This window comes from Salvia miltiorrhiza, chromosome 6 (genome assembly GCF_028751815.1).
Source record: "Salvia miltiorrhiza cultivar Shanhuang (shh) chromosome 6, IMPLAD_Smil_shh, whole genome shotgun sequence".
Taxonomy (NCBI): domain Eukaryota; kingdom Viridiplantae; phylum Streptophyta; class Magnoliopsida; order Lamiales; family Lamiaceae; genus Salvia; species Salvia miltiorrhiza.
The window spans coordinates 5,847,782-5,867,107 of record NC_080392.1 but is presented as its reverse complement, the minus strand read 5'-3'; the positions used below and the strand labels follow the sequence as shown (position 1 = coordinate 5,867,107).

Sequence of the window (19,326 nt, the reverse complement as noted above, 5' to 3'; positions counted from 1 at the left end):
TTTCTTTTGGATTGTCCATTAAAGTGATTGGAGCTCTAGTACAATGCATTTACAATTATGTTTCATACATAAAATCATGTTTGTTTTGTATATTTCAAGTTTTCTAGTGAGTTTTGACAATATCACTTAACCAAATAGACACACTCAAAAGTGTCTTCCTTCTTTTTTTTTTGACTAAACCCACTCAAAAGTTGGAAGAACAATCAGGAGGTTTGCAGACTCTTGAGTAAATTATGTATGGAATGTATCATTATATGTTATTTTATGCATACTGCAGCATTATACTTGTGTACATGCATACTAAACATGAAAAACCACTATATTCTAACTGCATCTATAGCCCTTTTCCCCTGGTGATAGTAGTGGAAAAAACTCGCAGCATAGTTTGTTACTTTCTTTAACATTTGGTCTTCTTCATCGACAAGTTGATCTGTTGGTTCAGTCTCTTGTGCAAAATCAGGAGACCAGAACATAGTCTTGGAGTTCCTCTCGGTCTCTGAGTTTATAACTACTCTGTGCATAGGGCTTTTGAATATTCCATTGCTCATTATCTGCACAAAACAAGATCACCTGCTTCAAGAATTGCCTCAATACCAATATCACGGTAATCCCACTTTCCTCTCTTTACATGACTGATACGATCCTTGCCAGATCGTTCAAACGAACACGCTAGCGGAAGATTGAAGAACGAACGATAGATGGAACAGATAATGGAAATCCCAAAACCTCTTAATCTAACTGTAAACACAAATTTTTTGTATTTCAAATTTGATAAAATACAAAAACGCGTTACAAAGATAATTTGATAGATTTGAAAATAGATTTATGCGAGTTGCAATCTCTAGTTAATCCTCTGATTCTTCTCTTCCATTTGATTTTTGAACAAGCTCGAAGGTTATTGAAATACTTGATTTGATGACGCCAATCCAAGGGACTTAAGTCATGATTTTGGATTGAACGTTGAACTTGATTTGATTTGAGAAGAACGTCCTTAGAATTTGTAAGAACGCCTTGAAGCTTTGGGACTTGGTTGATTTGATTTGAGGAAGATCGTTCTTGGAATTTGTAAGAACGCCTTGAAGCTTTTGGATTTGGTTGATTTGATTTGAGGAAGATCGTTCTTGGAATTTGTAAGAACGCCTTGATCACTTGAAGATTTGAAGAAATACTTGAAGATTTGGAGATAATTGAATATTTGAAGATTTTGAATGCTCAAATACTTGAAGATTCGAAGGATACTTGAAGATTTGAATGCTCAAATACTTGAAGATTCGAAGGAGACTTGAATGCTAGATAGAATTCTTCAAGATACTTGAAAACTTGGAAGAATACTTAAACTCTCCAATTCTCCACCTCTTATACTTGTGATACTAGAGAGAATTCTTATGCTCTTCAGTCTTCCGTTCCTTCACGTTGTCATTTATGAGCTCCCAACACCTCTATTTATAGATTTTAGAGATGGGCTTCATGGGCTTTATGAGCTTTGGGCCTTCATGCATGGGCCTTAGGGCCTTAAGTGGCCAATAAGCCCATTAATTCATTTTATTAAATATTAATCATATATATCTATTTAATTAGGAATAAAATCCCATTTAATAAAATAGAAAATATAATTGAATATTTAATTCATGAATTTACACGTGGCACGATTTAATTCGACGACAAATTTAATTGTCTACAAATTGCCCCATCGAGACTTGTTTATGGACGAAACGTCTTTGGTAATAGACGAGTCTCGAAATATATCTTGATAGTTTAAACTCTTATCGCGGAGTTCTTGATTTTCTTTGAATTTATAAATAGTTTATACTCGTATTTAGGAGTTCTTCATTTGATTTTGAAATTTTAAATAGTTTATACTCGTATTTAGGAGTGCTTGTATTTCTTTGAATTTTGTAAATAGTTTATACTCGTATTTAGGAGTTCTTGACTTGGATTTGAATTTGTAAATAGTTTATACTCGTATTTAGGAGTTCAAAATTTTGCAAACTTGCTACGTTTTTTTTTTTTTTTTTTTTTTTTGAAGGCTAGGCCCAATATTTTATATTTGGCGACCCTTTCCAGCAACACAACTTCAATTCCAGCTAACTCCACTGTCCTTTTATCTTTTTCGCAGCAAGTTTTTTTTTTTGGCCCCATAACTAAAAAAAGGGAGTTTTATGCATAGAGAAGTACTATGGCATTAAATGTAGTCTGCAACAATGTTTTTTTTTTTCTTGCTTGAGAGCTATTGCAGGCTGGAAAACAGCTGGAACTCCACTCTTCGTACACTGGCAGCTATGTTTAGGGATTTGGTAGCTAGGATTTTTGGTGAGAAGTTTGCCTATAAATAGAGACAATGTTGCCACTCTTCCTCATTCACCAATTCCCTTAGCAGTAGATTTCAGTAGCCATTTGCATTTTCAATACTAGCAGTAGGAAATCTCCTCTTCTTTCTTTTCTTCTGCAGGCGTCGCTACCTTTTCCGGCTCGGGCTCGGGCTGCGAGGGCACGTCCTTCTCCGGGGCAGTGGGCTTCTCCGCCAGCTTGGCCTGCCTCTGCTTGAGAGCGCCCAGCTCCATCTCCGGCTTGAATTTCACCGGCCCGAACATGAACATCCTCCTCCTCGACTTCGCCGACATCGACGTCAGCGAGCTTATGTTCACCCTCTGCACGTGGTAGTCCACGTCCACGTCCGCGCTCTTCGGCCGCGCCAGCTCGCCTGAGAACCGCGTCGCCGCCGAGAGCCGGCGGTGCTCGGAGTCCGGGGAGGAGGGCTTGCGGAGGGATTTGATTTCACTGTGGCGAAGTAGTCGCGCTTCTGGTACTCGTTCAGCTGATGAGAGAAAAAAAATGGTCATGAAGTTTTAACTTTTTCAGGCTTCATCCATCGATGCAATTGCTTCAGCGCCATCCTGCATGCTGATACTACTGCAGCAATTTCGTGAAGGAAAGCTTCATGCTCGTGCTTGCCGAGGTCCGAATTGAGAGCTTCGATGATTTCCTTCTCGAGGTGAGTCGCGATTTTGAGCAGCGCTTTAAGCTGCGAAACGCGCCACTCGTACGTCCTCATTTTGCCGGAGCTGTATATGTCTCTAAGCTCCTCCGCCACCATCTCCACAGACACAACCATATTTCTCCAAACTCGAGATCAACTCACGAATTCCAAGGAGTGGTTAGAATATATTGTCGTGCAGTTTTTTTGAAGTGGTGATCGGTGACTTTATTTTCGGCAGTTAGAGGTACCACCATGAACTACCCTTTGCTAGTTCTTGATCTGCGTTTTTTTTTTTTTAGAGATGAGAGAAGCGGCAGTGAGAGGGGGAGACCATGGGGTTGCGCATGTAGGAGGCGGCGGCGCGGTGAACTCGTGCATGTTGAGAGCCTCCTGAATCAAGGGCTTGAATTCGTCGAGAGCTTTCTTCCTCGGATTGACGAGGTCATCGACTTTGTTGCTCTCCTCTTTAAAGGAAGCGGATTCAGCAATCTTCTCATCCGCCGTCGCCGCTTCATCTTTCTCCTTCTCCTCCGCAGGCGCCGCCACTTTTTCCGGCTCGGGCTCGGGCTCCGGCTGCGGGGGTACGTCCTTCTCCGGGGCAGTGGGCTTCTCCGCCACCGGCACGTCGGCCACCGGTACCTCCTCAGCCGCGCATGCTGCCGCTTCGGGAGCCGCCGTCTTCTTGGTTTCCTCGGCCATGTAGAAGCAACAACGTTGTTAACTTCAGAAAAGGAAACTGGAAAATTTTGGAGATTTTGATAAGAAAAAGGTGGAAAGATTGAATCTTTTTGAGAGAGAGAGGGTGATTGAGGGAGACGAATTGAGGCGTTGGCCCTGGAGATTGGGCTGAATCTCTACTTTTGGGCTTTAGAGAGAATTGGGCCCCTATTTTTCATAGAGAGAGTGAGCTTGGTGGGCCTTTCATTTAATGAAAAAGGAGTGGGCCGATTTTTGTGAAAGAAGAAAAAAAAACAATGGGCTTTGGGCTTTCTTACTTTATTTTCTTCAAGGAGTAAGAGATGGGTATTGGGCCCCTTTTTGATAGAAAGAGTGGGAAAATGGTGATGATGGGCCGATTTTTTTTTTTGTGACCAGATCTTGAATTCACCTTTTATTATATATATATATATATATATATATTTATATATATATATATAATTCAATCTTGCCTCCTTTTATCTTGACTAGAATTTAATTCACATTTTATTTAAATGCAAATAAATTTCTAAGTCTGGATGTGTTGATTCCTTGCAGTGTCACGATGGTGGTCTTCAAAGATATTGTGGTCAAGGGTCAAGATTATTTGTTGATTTTGAGTGATGATGAGCAAGAGACGGAAATGGGCACGCATCTAAGAGTATTTCCGGCATTGATAGGCCACTATGTGAAACCTTGGCCCAAACTTTTGAATTCTCTATATCAGTCGGAATGGACCAGCGAGATCAATTTGAACAAAGCGTCGAAAGCTCATACATTGCATCCGGCCCGTCCTTGGCAAAGCAAGGAGTCCAATTTTCTATTGACTTTGAGGCGAAGGATCATCGATAAAGATGCCAAATGGGGAAGGGTTACAAGCTTTCGTGGGGAATTTCATTTCTTTGAAGGCTATTGGGAGTGGACTGAAGATATCCTTAGCCGCTGCGGGAATGAACTCCGAGTTGTTGGTATCTATGATGCAGTTTATGCCTCTCTTTTCACTTATGATTGCCAGCCCGAGATGGTTAAAGCGTTCTGTGAAGCTTGGTGTCCTGCGACGAACACCATTCTCACTTCATCTGGCGAGATGTCTATTTCTCTATGGGATTTACAGTATCTATCAGGGCTTCCGTGTACCGGGACACTGTATGATGAGGTTGTACCAAGCGCGAAAGAGATTCTTGGCAAAGATCAGTTTGGCAACCCGTTCATTCCCTTGAGTTGTAGATATTTACTCTCTGCTTACTATTCTCTTAAGCATCGTGATGGCAAGGATCCTAAGAGCTCAGTTTCTATCGACGAATGGATCAAATTTTGGTCGAAGAAAGCTTCAAAGTATTCTCATCCTCCTGCTCGCAGGGCAAAGAAATCTCAACGCCCCAAATCGACTCATAATCCGAGTGGTTCATTTGAAGCGCATCAATCATGGTCTTCTGAAGAAAGGGCTCCATTCATCGAGCTTGATGCTAGTGACAAGTATCACACCACTATGTACTTGGCAGCTCATATAGCTTGCTGGTTGTGTATCTTTGTTTTTCCAGATGGTGACGCCATGTCGATTAGACCAACCTCTTTCAAAATGGCAAGTTTGATGGCGTGCAAACAGAAAGTTGCCCTTACAGCTCCAGTTCTAGCCAGCATCTACAAAGGGTTGAACACTATCTCTAATTCTATGGAGCCTTCTCTTGTCCCGGTGATGCTACCCTTTCATTTCATATATGGTTGGATAGCGCTCTATTTCAATACTCACATTCCCCTTCCAAGAAGCCTTGGTGTCGCCAGGATGACTCTATACTCAGGCGAAGGAGCTGCGAAGTATTATCTGCCTGTTGCGTGCCGCGAACGAATTCAGTCGTACAACTCGATTCGTTGGAATTGTACCACATTCACCAAGGAAGATGACATTTTCTATGTCGATGGTGAAAATACAAGAGAGATTGAGCAATGCTTCTTCATGGCTATTCGCTCGAGTTTTTTGGTTCGCCGGCTGGATGACCACTTCATCGTGGAGTCTTATGGTCCTCACCGCTTCAGCCGTCAATTTAGCTATTACCAAATCGTACCCAGCAGCCTTACTCAGAACATTCGAAGGACATCTCTGGAAGAAGGTCTCAACCTTTGGCGCATGTGTTTGCTGCACAGATCGCGATCAAGGGCATGTTTTCCCCGATCTTCTTTGGACATGAAGATACATTGTTCAGTCGACTATAAGACTTGGTGGGATATGACGTACAGATTTTCTTCTGAAAACAAAATCTCTTCTCCGGCTCATATCACTTTTAAAAGAAAAGATCAGGAAGAAGCAATCAACTCCAAAGATGGAAAGAGGAAGGTCGTCTCTACCACCCTCATTGCTGATTCTGGTAGTAGCAATTCTGAGCGTAATTGGAAAAAGAAGAGAATTGCGGGGTCCTCAAAACCGGCCGAGGGTCACGTTGAGGAAGAGCCAACTCTAGTGGATGTCGATGTGAACAAGGTCTTTCCTCATCTCTTATCTTCTTTTCGTATTGATATATAATTTCACATTCTAATTGCATCTTCTTCTTGCCCTTTTGTAGACTTTGAAAGAAGTGTTTGGAAATAATCTTGAGAAGGGCTCACCAATCGACTGTGTATCCATTGAATCCAATAAGTCAAACGAGATTCCTTGTCTTGCTAAACAATCCCGCCCCCGACCAATGCCATCATGTGGGGCGCCTTCCGAGTTCAATGCCACACGCATGATCGATGATGAACTCAAGTCGTGCTGCAGGATCATCTGGGGAAAGCTTCGTGACAAGGTTGAGAGAACCAAAGTCGAGTTTCTATCGGCGCTTGAAGACGAGATACGGAGTGGCCTTTCCCGTATGAAGATTATTTGTGGTCTTGACCTTTCCAACCTTGAAGATAGTATTGATGAACTATTCTCCAAAGCCACCACTTTTGATAAAGTAAGGTCGGCTTCTCATGAGATCAATGAAGGCCACACACTCAAAGTTCGAGAGGTCAAGGTTTGCCTTCAAGAGAAGTTTGCCAAAGAGAAGAAGGATGCTGCGAATTGTGATGCTTTAAAAGCGGATCTTGATGAGTTGGAGAAACGCAAGAAAGAAGTGTTGGTGTCTTTGGAGCAGCGAAGCCTGATACTCAAGACTACTCGTGGTGAGATCAAGGTACTCAAGGAAGACCTGGCCAAGCTTGAGGAGGCTTCGAGAAATGATGAGGTCTTGAAGAATTTGGAAGCCTTGAAGCTTTCACTAGAGTCTATGCAGCAGATTTTGAGAGATCAAGACCCTTTTGCTTAGTATATTGCATTTTTATCATTCATCTTTTGATGATTCTCATTTGGTTTGTCATGGATATTTTGACATCTTCTCCCGATGCTTGTGCTTCTTTTGATGACTTGATTTTTTTTTTGCTATTTTGGAATGAAACGTCTTTTGGTTTCACATAATCAACTTAAATCATAACTTGATGATATAAATTGAAAAGAGTCAAACACAACTTATGACTGAACTTAGAAATTATCTAAGCTGCCTACGTACCCTTTTGAAAGGGATCAAGTCAAAACGTAGTTCATAGGATCAACAAGTGTTTGAGATTGGGTGCCGTGCACAGTTTATACTCATGCGGGCCAGGAGTAACATGCAGTTTAGGCTCGTGCGTCAAGGAGCTGTCTTCATACACTCCATTTTGTTTGCTTTTCTCCATTTCTGGTTTTTCATCTGACTCATCTTTTTGGCTTTTCTGTTTTTCTATTTTTTTATTTTTTTTTTATTTTTTTTTTTGCTTTTCTATTTTTTTTTATTTTTTTATTAAACTATATACATATGTACATGCTTCAACTTCTACCACCTTTCAAGGATAGTAACGTTTCAGGAACTTGCCGTTGATAGGCCCAACTCTGACGTTGTCATCAGAAAGAAGCCTGTATGCTCCGTTTGTGTAGACTTCCTTGACAACATATGGGCCATCCCACCTTGATACGAATTTGTTTCCAACACGATGAGTGACAACGATTGGCCTCCTCACAGCGAGGACCAAATCTCCAACTTGAAAAGAACGCACTCGCACCGTCTTGTTGAAAGACTTTGAGAGGCGAGCTTGGTAGCATTCTAACTTTTGCTGAGCTTCCAGCCTTTTCTCATCTAGAGCTTCGAGTTCCTCCAGACGCAGACGTGCATTTTCTTCTTCAGTTAGCCCTTCCTGAATGGCCATTCTCAAAGAGGGAATTTGTTGCTCGAGAGGAATGACAGCTTCAACCCCATATACCAAAGAGTAAGGCGTTGCCTGCGTAGGAGTTCTATAGGTGGTTCGATATGCCCACAATGCTTCCCCAATACGTTCATGCCAGTCACGCTTTGATTTTGAAACAATTTTCTTCAACAGATTGCACAAAGTCTTGTTGAATGCCTCATCCAACCCATTTGCCGGTGCATTATACATCGATGACTTCCGTTGCTTGAAGCCGAATTTTTCACAAAGCTTGTTTATCACCGTGTTGCTGAAAGGTGTTCCATTATCAGTTATGATGTAGCGAGGAACTCCATAGCGATAGATGATGTTGGTCTTGATAAACTCAGCAACGGTCTCTTTCTTCACTTCTCTTAATGGTATCGCCTCAGCCCACTTGGAGAAGTAATCGGTCGCTGCCAAAATGTATAAATGCCCCCCTGATGATTTTGTCAATGGACCAACAACATCCATACCCCAAGCATCAAAAGGCCAGGATGCAACTGTGGGGTGTAGTGGCTCGGGTGGCTGATGAATCAAGTTCGCATGAAATTGGCAGGCTTGACATCTTTGCGCATAATCCAAACAATCTTTCACCATAGTTGGCCAGTAGTAGCCCATCCTCTTGATTCGAAAGTGCAGCTTTGGACCTGACTGATGAGCACCGCAAATGCCGGAATGCGCCTCTTCCATGGCTTTAGCAGCTTCCTCACTACTTAGGCACCTGAGAAATACTCCATCAAAAGACCTCCTATAAAGCGTCCCTTTGAAGAAAATGAAGCGAGTGGCGCGCCGTCGGATGTCAACCCTTCGACGTGGATCATTTGGTAATTTATCATACTTCAAATAATCAACCAACAATTGGCGCCAATCTTCTTCCTCAATTTCGAAGACCTCAACAAGATGACTTTCAATTTCTTCGCATTTCTCTTCTTCAAAAATAGGTGGTATAACCCATCTTTCACACACTGGAATTTGACTTTCGCCACTGATCATAGCTATGGTAGATGCGAGTTTAGCCAAGGCATCTGCTTGCTTATTTTCACTTCTTGGAACATGTTCGATTTCCACATCTCCAAGCCACTCAATGATCTTGCGAGCATACTTGATGTATGGCAATAATTCAGGTTTCTTCACTTCATACAGTCCAAGTATTTGATTAACCACCAATTTAGAATCACCATATACTTTGAGGTGAGATTGCTGCATATTCAACGCCATTTCCAAACCGAGGATCAGAGCTTGATATTCTGCTACATTGTTAGAGCAATTCTCAGTTAGAGTGAAGGAAAATGGCAGCACTTGACGTTCTGGTGTCACGAACACGATCCCGGCACCAGCACCTTCTTTATGAGATGCTCCATCGAAAAACATCCACCATGGTAGGGCGACATCGATTACAAGTGCATCTTCATCCGGGAGGTCATCACTTAGCTCCCATTCAGCCGGAATTGGGTGGTCTGCTAAGAAGTCTGCCAACACTTGTCCCTTCACAGCCTTTTGAGGAACATACACAATCTCAAATTGTTGCAGTTGGAGGTACCAACGTGCAAGTCTGTCAGATAGAACAGGTCTGGACATCACAAACTTTAAAGGGTTTGCCTTAGATACGAGGCGGATAGTGTGAGCTTGAAAATAATGCTTAAGCTTCTGGATAGAGAAAATCAATGCCAAACACAGCTTCTCAATTGGAGCATATTTCAACTCATTTGGTGTCATTGTCCTGCTCAAGTAGTATAATGCATTCTCTTTTCCACCTTCATTCTCTTGCGCAAGCAAAGCTCCCATGGATCGTTCTTGAGCAGCAATATATAAAATCAAGGGGCGTCCTGGCACAGGTGCTGCTAATACAGGAGGCTGCATCAAGTAAGATTTGATGTTCTTGAAAGCATTTCTACATGACTCATCCCACTCGAATGGTATACTCTTCTTCATAATTCGGCTAAATGGTTGACACCTTCCAGCTAAATTTGAAATAAACCTTCGTAAGTATGCCAACTTCCCTTGCAAACTTTTCAGGTCATGAATATTTCGAGGTTCGGGTATTTTTAGTATGGCATCAATCTTTGCTTGTTCAATTTCTATCCCCTGATGGCGAACAATGAACCCAAGAAACTTGCCGGATTTGACGCCAAATGCGCATTTTAATGGATTCATTTTCAACTGATGCTTTCTCAGTCGCTCAAAAATCATTCGTAGATCTTGCAGGTGATTGTTTCGTTTTTTGGACTTAACCACCAAATCATCCACGTAACACTCAACATTTTTATGAAGTATATCATCAAATATCTTCTGCATGGCTCTTTGGTAAGTGGCACCAGCGTTCTTCAACCCAAATGGCATCACTTTGTAGCAATAGATTCCTTTCGGGGTTCGAAATGCTGTTAACTCTTCCTCATTTGGTGACATGCGAATTTGATTGTAACCGGAAGATCCATCCATGAAGGTTAATGCTTCATGCCCAGTTGTGGCATCGATCATCAATTCGGCAATTGGCAATGGAAAGTCATCCTTGGGGCATGCTTCATTCAAGTCCCTGAAGTCAACACATACACGAATTTGTCCATTTTTCTTTCTTACTGGAACAATGCTTGAAATCCATGTTGGGTATTTGACTTCTCTAATAAAACCCACATTGATGAGTTTGTTCACTTCAGCTTCAATTAGAGGAACTAATTCTGGTCGGAATCGGCGCTGGGCCTGCTTGACTGGTCGTGCATCCTTTCTAACGGCTAAATGATGAACAGCTATCTTGGAGCTCAACCCCGGCATTTCCTTATAAGACCATGCAAAGATGTCTTTGAATTCTTTGAGCAATTCGATATATGAGTATTCCTCATCAACGGTCAGCAACGTGCTGATGTAAGTGGGTCGTGGATCTTCAATAGTGCCCAAATTAATTTCTCTCAATTCATCAACAGTAGCCTTAACTCCTTCTTCAAATTGTTGAGGAGCTATTTCAGCGTCTTCTTCTTCGACAACCACTTCTTCACATGAGGTGATATGGTTTGATGTAACAATATCTTCGCAACGCACTTGACCTTGAGTAGTATGAGAAATTGGATTGTTAGCACCATTAGTAATGTAGTAAGATGAAGCCACACTCTCTCTATCTTCATCGTCTTCGGCATCCCGTGTAAAGATGATTGTCTTCATTTTGGCCTTCAATTCTTTTCCACATGATATGAGCAAAGTGGTACACCTCTTCATACGAGAAGGAATCGAGCTCCTTAGCTTTTTTGTTATGTCCAATTCATTGGCCCTTTTTGTCACGTCCTTTTTCCATGACTTGCCTTTCCCAAGCCTTTTAAAGACAGATATTCGTTGAGCTTTTCTTTCATCCAATCTTTTGAAAACAGAAACCCTTTGGGTTCTCCGATTGCTTGAAGATTTCGGGATTTGCTTGGTGCTAGCATAGTTAGCAGTGGCTCTCTTGATGGCAATACGAATGGGGCTTTGCACCATGTATCCCAAGCCTGCCTTGGGATTTTGGCTTGTATTAGCAGTTTTTCTCACATGAGACTTTGACGTGGAGCTTTCTTGGGGATTGTATCCAGCATTCACAAGGAGTTTGTATGCCTTCGGACCAAAGTGTTTTGAGAGTTCTTTGTCTGAGAGATCTCCATGTTCTGTGGCGCCACATTGCTTTGGTCGGACAAAATCTTTGAGTGGTTGAGGAATGGGCTTTTTGGCATCAATCTTAGTCAAAGGGATGGTGAAACCTTCCATCTTTGGGCGAGATTCTTTCTCTTGGCGGGATCCTGACTCCTCCTGTGGTACATCCCTTTCCACCATTGTTGCTTTAGTTCTTCCCAAATAGAATTGAGCATCGGCGAAATGTGACTCTGCTTCTGTGAAAGGTTTGTGATCACCAACCACTTTTCTTACGGTGCCATTTTGATAGTATTTGAAGCATTGATGCAATGTAGAAGGAATGACACCATTTTCGTGAAGCCACGGTCGCCCTAGAAGCATATTGTAGGATGTCCTTGCATCAATCACATGAAGCAACGCCGTGGAGTCCATGTCATGCATCTGCAATCGTAGCTTTATAGTACCAAGAGCTCTTTGCCCTTCATGGTTGAAACCTTGAATCATCAATCGACTGTTTGACAGCTCTTCTGCTTGGATTCTCAATTGCTTCAAAGTCCTTAGTGGCAAGATATTGACTGCCGAGCCTCCATCGATGAGAATTCGATTGACCTTCTGCTCCTGTGTATAACAACTCACGAACAATGGCCTGTTATGAGGTTCAGATCCAAGTTGCAAGTCTTCATTGGAGAATGTGATTGCCAATGCATCATTGTCTTCATCCATGTTTACCTCAAGTTCTTCATCTACTTGATTGGATGTGTCATAAAGAGCTCCAATACCTTCTATTATGTCGTTCAAGTCGGTGGATATCATATTTACAGCAGTAGTGTCTTCTTCAAGAGATATTTTGCCTTCTCGAGCTAACCGCATGACCCTATCTTTGAAGATGAAGCAATCATGTATGGGGTGCCCAACCAGACGATGGTATTTGCAGTAACTTGGATCATCTGTCCTCCCTGCTTCATTTGGTCGCTTCATTTCTGGCAACTCGATAAGCTTTTCTTTGAGCAGGTCATCAAAAATTCCTGAAACATCAGAGTCTAAGAAAGGGTACTGCTTTTGTTGCATTTCTTTCAAGGTAGATCTTCTTTGCCCCATGTCTCGGGAAGAGTTCTGATTGTCTCGTGAAGCATTCTGGTTGTCTTCCTGATTAACTTCTTTCTTTAGAAATTTCACGGAAGTTGCTTTTACTGCCATAGATTCCTTCTTTGGTGCTTTGTCATATGATTTTCCTCCTTTCTTGAATTCTGGCTTGAATTTGCTAGGTTCTTGGATGGGTGGCCCTTCAATTCCGCTTGCTGCCATACTCAACTCCATATCATGAGCTCTTGTAGCAAGTTCTTCGAATGTTCTAGGCTGGATTCCTCGCAAGATGTATTGCAAGCCCCAATGCATCCCTTGAATACACATTTCGATGGCAGATGATTCAGACAATCGATCCTTGCAGTTGAGACAAAGGTTTCTCCATCGGTTGATGTAGTCAATGACTGGCTCTTCTTTGAATTGACGTGAACTTGTGAGCTCCACCATGCTAACAGTTCTTCTAGTGCTGTAGAAACGGTTGAGAAATTCATGCTCCAATTGCTCCCAGCTGTCAATTGAGTTTGGCTCCAAGTCGGTGTACCAATCAAAAGCATTTCCCTTCAATGAGCGAACGAACTGCTTAGCTAGGTGATCTCCATAAGTACCAGCATTGTTGCACGTCTCAATGAAGTGAGCCACATGTTGTCTTGGATTTCCTTTGCCATCAAACTGTTGAAATTTTGGTGGTTGATAGCCAAGAGGCATCCTCATACTATCAATTCGCCGAGTATATGGCTTGGAGTAAGTCAACGATGATTTGGAGCTTCCACCGGAGTTATTCTTCATTGTTGCTTCGATGAACTCTTTGAGTTGGTCGATGGGAATGAGGCCACCAGACGAGAAGAGAGTATCATTTCCTGAAGGCCTTTTTCCATCACTCTTTGGCTTATCTTTGGAGATTTCTTCATCGTTATTCTCTTCATCTTCTTCGCTTTCTTCGCCTTCCTTATCGTTGTTGGCGTGGCTTGAATCTCCTTTTTCTCCTTTGAGCTTTGCAATCTGGGCATCTTGCTCTTGGATGTGCTTGGTTAGAGATTCAACCATCTTTGTCAAGTTCAAGAGTTGTTCCTCCATGGTGGAAGTGTTTGTCATCATGACACTTGCATGGAGTTGATAATTTTCAGTGGGGAATGTGAAGCTTCTCTCAAAGTTGTCATCTTCTTCATGGATAGATGGAAGACGGGAGGTCGACTTGGACACCTCTTGCATCAATTTTGCTTTGCTTCGCGTGATCACACCGATGTTTTCCGAAGAACCTTTAGATGAAGCTGGAGCAGTTGCATTTGGTTGAATGGACATTGTTCAAGATTTTTGGTGAAGAGTAGAGATGAGAGGTAGAGATGTCCCACCGGGCGTGCCAAAATTTGTAAACACAAATTTTTTGTATTTCAAATTTGATAAAATACAAAAACGCGTTACAAAGATAATTTGATAGATTTGAAGATAGATTTATGCGAGTTGCAATCTCTAGTTAATCCTCTGATTCTTCTCTTCCATTTGATTTTTGAACAAGCTCGAAGGTTATTGAAATACTTGATTTGATGACGCCAATCCAAGGGACTTAAGTCATGATTTTGGATTGAACGTTGAACTTGATTTGATTTGAGAAGAACGTCCTTAGAATTTGTAAGAACGCCTTGAAGCTTTGGGACTTGGTTGATTTGATTTGAGGAAGATCGTTCTTGGAATTTGTAAGAACGCCTTGAAGCTTTGGGATTTGGTTGATTTGATTTGAGGAAGATCGTTCTTGGAATTTGTAAGAACGCCTTGATCACTTGAAGATTTGAAGAAATACTTGAAGATTTGGAGATAATTGAATATTTGAAGATTTTGAATGCTCAAATACTTGAAGATTCGAAGGATACTTGAAGATTTGAATGCTCAAATACTTGAAGATTCGAAGGAGACTTGAATGCTAGATAGAATTCTTCAAGATACTTGAAAACTTGGAAGAATACTTAAACTCTCCAATTCTCCACCTCTTATACTTGTGATACTAGAGAGAATTCTTATGCTCTTCAGTCTTCCGTTCCTTCACGTTGTCATTTATGAGCTCCCAACACCTCTATTTATAGATTTTAGAGATGGGCTTCATGGGCTTTATGAGCTTTGGGCCTTCATGCATGGGCCTTAGGGCCTTAAGTGGCCAATAAGCCCATTAATTCATTTTATTAATATTAATCATATATATCTATTTAATTAGGAATAAAATCCCATTTAATAAAATAGAAAATATAATTGAATATTTAATTCATGAATTTACACGTGGCACGATTTAATTCGACGACAAATTTAATTGTCTACACTAACCCACGGAATTATATAGGTGATGGAATCCCTATACCCCAACGTGATGTTGACGCGACAACTCGGGGACGATGAATGACACCTGACGAGGGTTGGTTGACTCGCTGTTACGTCGATAGATGAATTCGTCTTGGAATTTCAAGAGGAATTCGAGAACTCTCAAGAGAGAATAAAACTCACAGTTTTGATAAAAATAGGTTTTTTAATTTTCGTCCATAAGAAGCCCTGTATATAGGGTATGCGAAAACCTAACCAAGCTAGGAGAATAAACACGGAAAAAGACTACTAATCTAATAAGGAAACAAATCCTTAGTCAAAACAAGGTATAAAACTCAAAATTGACTCAACTAAGGCCCAATTTCAGCCACCCTAATATAAACCCACAAAAATAATAAAATCAAAATAAATAAAAGACCCGATTAAATCAGCCAACATATGCAACGTAACTTGGGCCTCCATGGCATGCATCAGTGACTGTAGCTTTCCTTGACTATTTCATTATATATGTACATGTATATGTATATCGTATGTACCTACCTCGAGTTGATCCCCTGCCGGAACGAGCAGTGCATGAGGCATTAGAGGAACTGATAACCACTGGTTGTCCTTGAACAGCTGAAGGCCTCTTACTTGCATGTCCTGCAAGAGAAGAGTTACTCCGGTGCCATCTGTATGTGGTCGGAGACAAAAAATTCAATCAGGTTTGAACATGGCGGATAGTAGTTGAGTTGTTTAGACATGGTGGTTATATTTGTCAGAAAGTGCTCTTCATCTGTTAAGCTTAATGTCTTTACCATTGATCTGAGGATTTGTTCTTCCACCTGTCTCACCCTAGATAGTAGCCCTCCAATACTTTTCTGCAGGTACATGGAAAATTGATTATCAATTCAATCAAATATGTAGTCGGAACTCAGTTTTATGTGACAATCTGCATTTTTTTTTTTACTGGAAAGATTCTGGATTCTGAGGCCAATATTTGTTTTTTCCAGTCTTCTGGAGTGACTAGAAGACGCAACCTATCGAGACTCAATGGATCTTTTGGACACCACAAAAAACTGGACTGCTGCTGTAGCCTTCAACATCGCCTTGCCTCGTGTATTTCTGCTTCTCCAGTCGGCTGGTGGAAGAATTCTCTGGCAATTCGGGAGGCGCTTTCTATCCCATGATTTACTGCCTGCAGTCGAGAATTCGTTAATTTTTCTGCCTTATTTGAGATTGTAAATCCTTAGCTACAAAGGAAGAGAAGCTACAACCTGGAAGCAACCCCATGTGGTGAGAGCAAAGCGGAGCGCGATGAGCTCAGCATCAGCGGAGGAAACCAGCCGTCCAAAGCCAATGACTGGGATATCTATGGCCAAAGGTGCGTCGACTTCTATGTGACTTGTCCAGACAACTTTTTGGTTGGAATGAATTTTCATCTTACCGTGCACTCTTCACGGTTGGAACGAAATTATTGTTTTGTTGTACTCGTTCCTCGCATATGCGAGTCACATCTTGAGGCGACTGACACGAATGGAACCATTAGCACCAATCATACCAGTCTTTGTCCTGACAGATCTTGGTACGAACAACATGGATGGGGCTAATGATTCTCATATGGTACGACAAATTTTGGAACGGTTGGTACGAGTTCATACCATTTTGTTCCAGATATTCTTAGATTTGGATTTGTATTTCATGGTTTTCGTACATCTTGAAATAGACTGGAATACCTTGAATTGATAGAACTCATATTTCACCGGATTTTGGGAGGAGATGATATTGAAGACAACAATGAAAAAAATCGGAGTTAGATGAGCATGCAGGGGAGAGAGAAAGAGGTACTTTAGAGCTTTGGAGGCGTGACAGAGAAACTAAGAATTTAGAGAGAAGAACTGCGAAAGTAATGAAAGAGAGAGCCCCTATGTTTCTTATGTACATGAGAGAAGGAGCGAAGATAATTCTATCCAAAGCACTTAATTTTGACTAATATTTATTTTCATTATTAGGTATGGCTAGGGTAAAATTTGCCTTTAAAAAAATTCTCTAATTTTTTTTTGTTAATGTAATTCTACTTTTTCTTTATAAGTTAATAATAATCATAGGATATTCATTAAATGTAATATTATATTGAGTTGATAATATTTTTATTATACATTACAAATAAAATAATACTATTTAAATTAACAAAAAATATTTTTAATTATTAAATAATTTAACCCATAAATGACATTTTTACATAATCTATTTTTAAGAAAAAATTATAAAATATTTCTTAGACTCCTATATCGCATGAAAGGACGTACTAGTCGCCTCAAATAAAATAGATGTAACAGGAAGGACAACAAATAAACTCGATTCCAAGTTTCATATTTCGTACCTAATCCAATAGATGGATTATTATTTTTTGTTGAGGGGGGTACATGGAGTATATTAATTACATTAGAATTGAGTTTATCATAAAATATACTCCCAAGCTGAAACAACCAAGAATTTGGTGTTCAGAGCCTAACAAGGTCAATAGGCTTTTTCCCAAGCTGAATAAACGGAAAAGTGTTGCGAGGATAGTCCACCACACTTTTGTACAACCTTGGCCTTTTCTCATCAACTAATTCTTCTACAACTCCAATTTCAGTCGTTGCGTCAGGGCCAAAGAAAATACCTAAAGTCATCCTCTCCTTTTCTGGATTTGTCACAACTCTGTGTGTTGGGCTCTTGAATATGCCATTGCTCATTATCTGCAAATTCATTTTCAATCATTCTACATATCAGGCCCAATCACATACAAACTTCAGAGATAATCCTAGTATTTTGAGAATAGATGAGGTGCTTCTTATATTTTAATTTCATGTGTGTTCTCTTCTGCTTTAAAGTAAAAGAAAGGATAAAAAAAAATTATTCTTTAAATCCCAATTTCTTTTCTCTAATTTTCTGCCAAAAAAAAAAAAAAAAATAGATTTTATTACACGGACTTTTATATTGGTAACAGAAATAGATTTTGACTGACCTCCATTTGATCGCCGACGTTAACGACAATAGCGTTAGGAACGATGGGGACTTTGTACCACTGGCCGTCTTTGAGGGTTTGAAGGCCTTCCACAATTCTGTCTTGCAACAGATACGTCATGGCGGAGCCGTCGGCGTGAGCTTTCGCCGCCAGCACCGCGTCGGGGCGCCGGCACGGCGGATAGTAGTTGAATCTCGAGAGCGCCGTTGGATTCTCCCCGTACTGCTTCGCAAAGCACTCTTCGTCCTCCAATTTCAGGTACCTCGCCATCGCCTTCAACATCACCTCATCAATTTTTTCCAGCTTGCTCGTCAGATCCACCAACACTTCTCTATTAAATCCAGTTTCCTCGATCAGATATCAGAATTAACATCTCAAACGCTAACATTTTGAAGTTAATTTACCTGAAATTTGCCGGATTTTGTGGCCATACTTTGAGTTTCCTCTGGTACTCCGGCTTAACCATAAGGTACAACCTGTCGTTCCAATCGAGGATCTGTTTGTCAGAGTAAACGCTGTCGTTTCCGTAGCCATCTAAGTCATCTTTCTGCCTCGCGCATTTCATTTTCTCTTCCTTTGGAAGAGAGAAGAATTGTTTGATCATAGCATGAACCTCGTCCAAAAACGACTCTTCTATGCCATGATTCACCGCCTAATTAATGTATCATATGAATTTAATGCGTTGTACGTCGAAGATTTTAAATTAAAAAATGGGAAAAAAAAAACCTGAATATAACCACAGTCGCTCAAGGCTAGGCCGAGTTTCTCCACTTCCCTTTCCCCCTCAGGAGACGAGGAAGTGAGAAGAGCAACGTCAATCACCGCCACATCCATCAACGGAAAGTTGGTGCCGCCTATGCCGTCTTTCAAAATATACTTCTCCGGCGGACTGCCCGCGGAGGCGGATAATTCTTCCACACTTTTTGCTACGACTGATGATTCAAGTCCGGCGACAGCAGCGGCCATGATTTCTGTGATTCACTTAGCGGTGAGACTTTGTGCTATGTTAATGAGGGAAATGTTCATTGTACATCGAGTCGGAGAGTTTATATAGTTGAGATTATTACTTCCTCCTCCGTCCCATTAAGCATAATTCTTTCCTTTTTTATATAAATATTAAGAAAAAAATAATTAAATAATAAAAGTGATGAATTCATAATTTTTGTGAAATAAAGAGATTTTCTTTTTTAAAACGGGCCACGCCAAAACTTGTAACTACCCTGATGAAAAATGTCAAGAGATATCATCAATCCAAAAGCCATAAAGTCAAAGGGGTATTCATTTCAACGTTTGAAATGAAAAATTGTCCCTTAATAGACTGTTTTATAATGTCTGAGATGGATGGCGGATCATTTTATTGAGCGCATTAAAAGTAAAATATTTGGCGAATTGTTTTACTTAGACACATCTCACTTCTTCTCGGCAATAATATTTGGCACAAAAGCAACAATGCATAACAAGATAAATAAAAGAG

General features: G+C 40.9%; 3 protein-coding genes across 3 annotated transcripts; 1 reads left to right on the top strand and 2 right to left on the bottom strand.

Annotated features, from left to right (window-relative positions):
• Nucleotides 1-4,214: 4,214 nt before the first annotated feature.
• LOC130988212 (uncharacterized) lies at nt 4,215-7,093 on the top strand. Its single transcript, XM_057911998.1, has 2 exons — nt 4,215-6,149; nt 6,232-7,093. The coding sequence occupies exons 1-2, from the start codon at nt 4,239-4,241 to the stop codon at nt 6,952-6,954; spliced, it is 2,634 nt and encodes an 877-aa protein (XP_057767981.1). The 5' UTR covers nt 4,215-4,238; the 3' UTR covers nt 6,955-7,093.
• A 414-nt stretch (nt 7,094-7,507) lies between these two features.
• On the bottom strand, nt 7,508-11,980 carry LOC130990405 (uncharacterized). Its single transcript, XM_057914643.1, has one exon. It carries the CDS (start codon nt 11,978-11,980, stop codon nt 7,508-7,510), a length of 4,473 nt encoding a protein of 1,490 aa, XP_057770626.1.
• Nucleotides 11,981-17,194: 5,214 nt separating this feature from the next.
• On the bottom strand, nt 17,195-18,951 carry LOC130988216 (protein SRG1-like). Its single transcript, XM_057912001.1, has 4 exons — nt 18,579-18,951; nt 18,257-18,504; nt 17,853-18,183; nt 17,195-17,583 (listed from the first exon to the last, which is right to left on the bottom strand). Exons 1-4 carry the CDS (start codon nt 18,816-18,818, stop codon nt 17,347-17,349), a joined length of 1,056 nt encoding a protein of 351 aa, XP_057767984.1. The 5' UTR covers nt 18,819-18,951; the 3' UTR covers nt 17,195-17,346.
• Between the last annotated feature and the right edge of the window lie 375 nt (nt 18,952-19,326).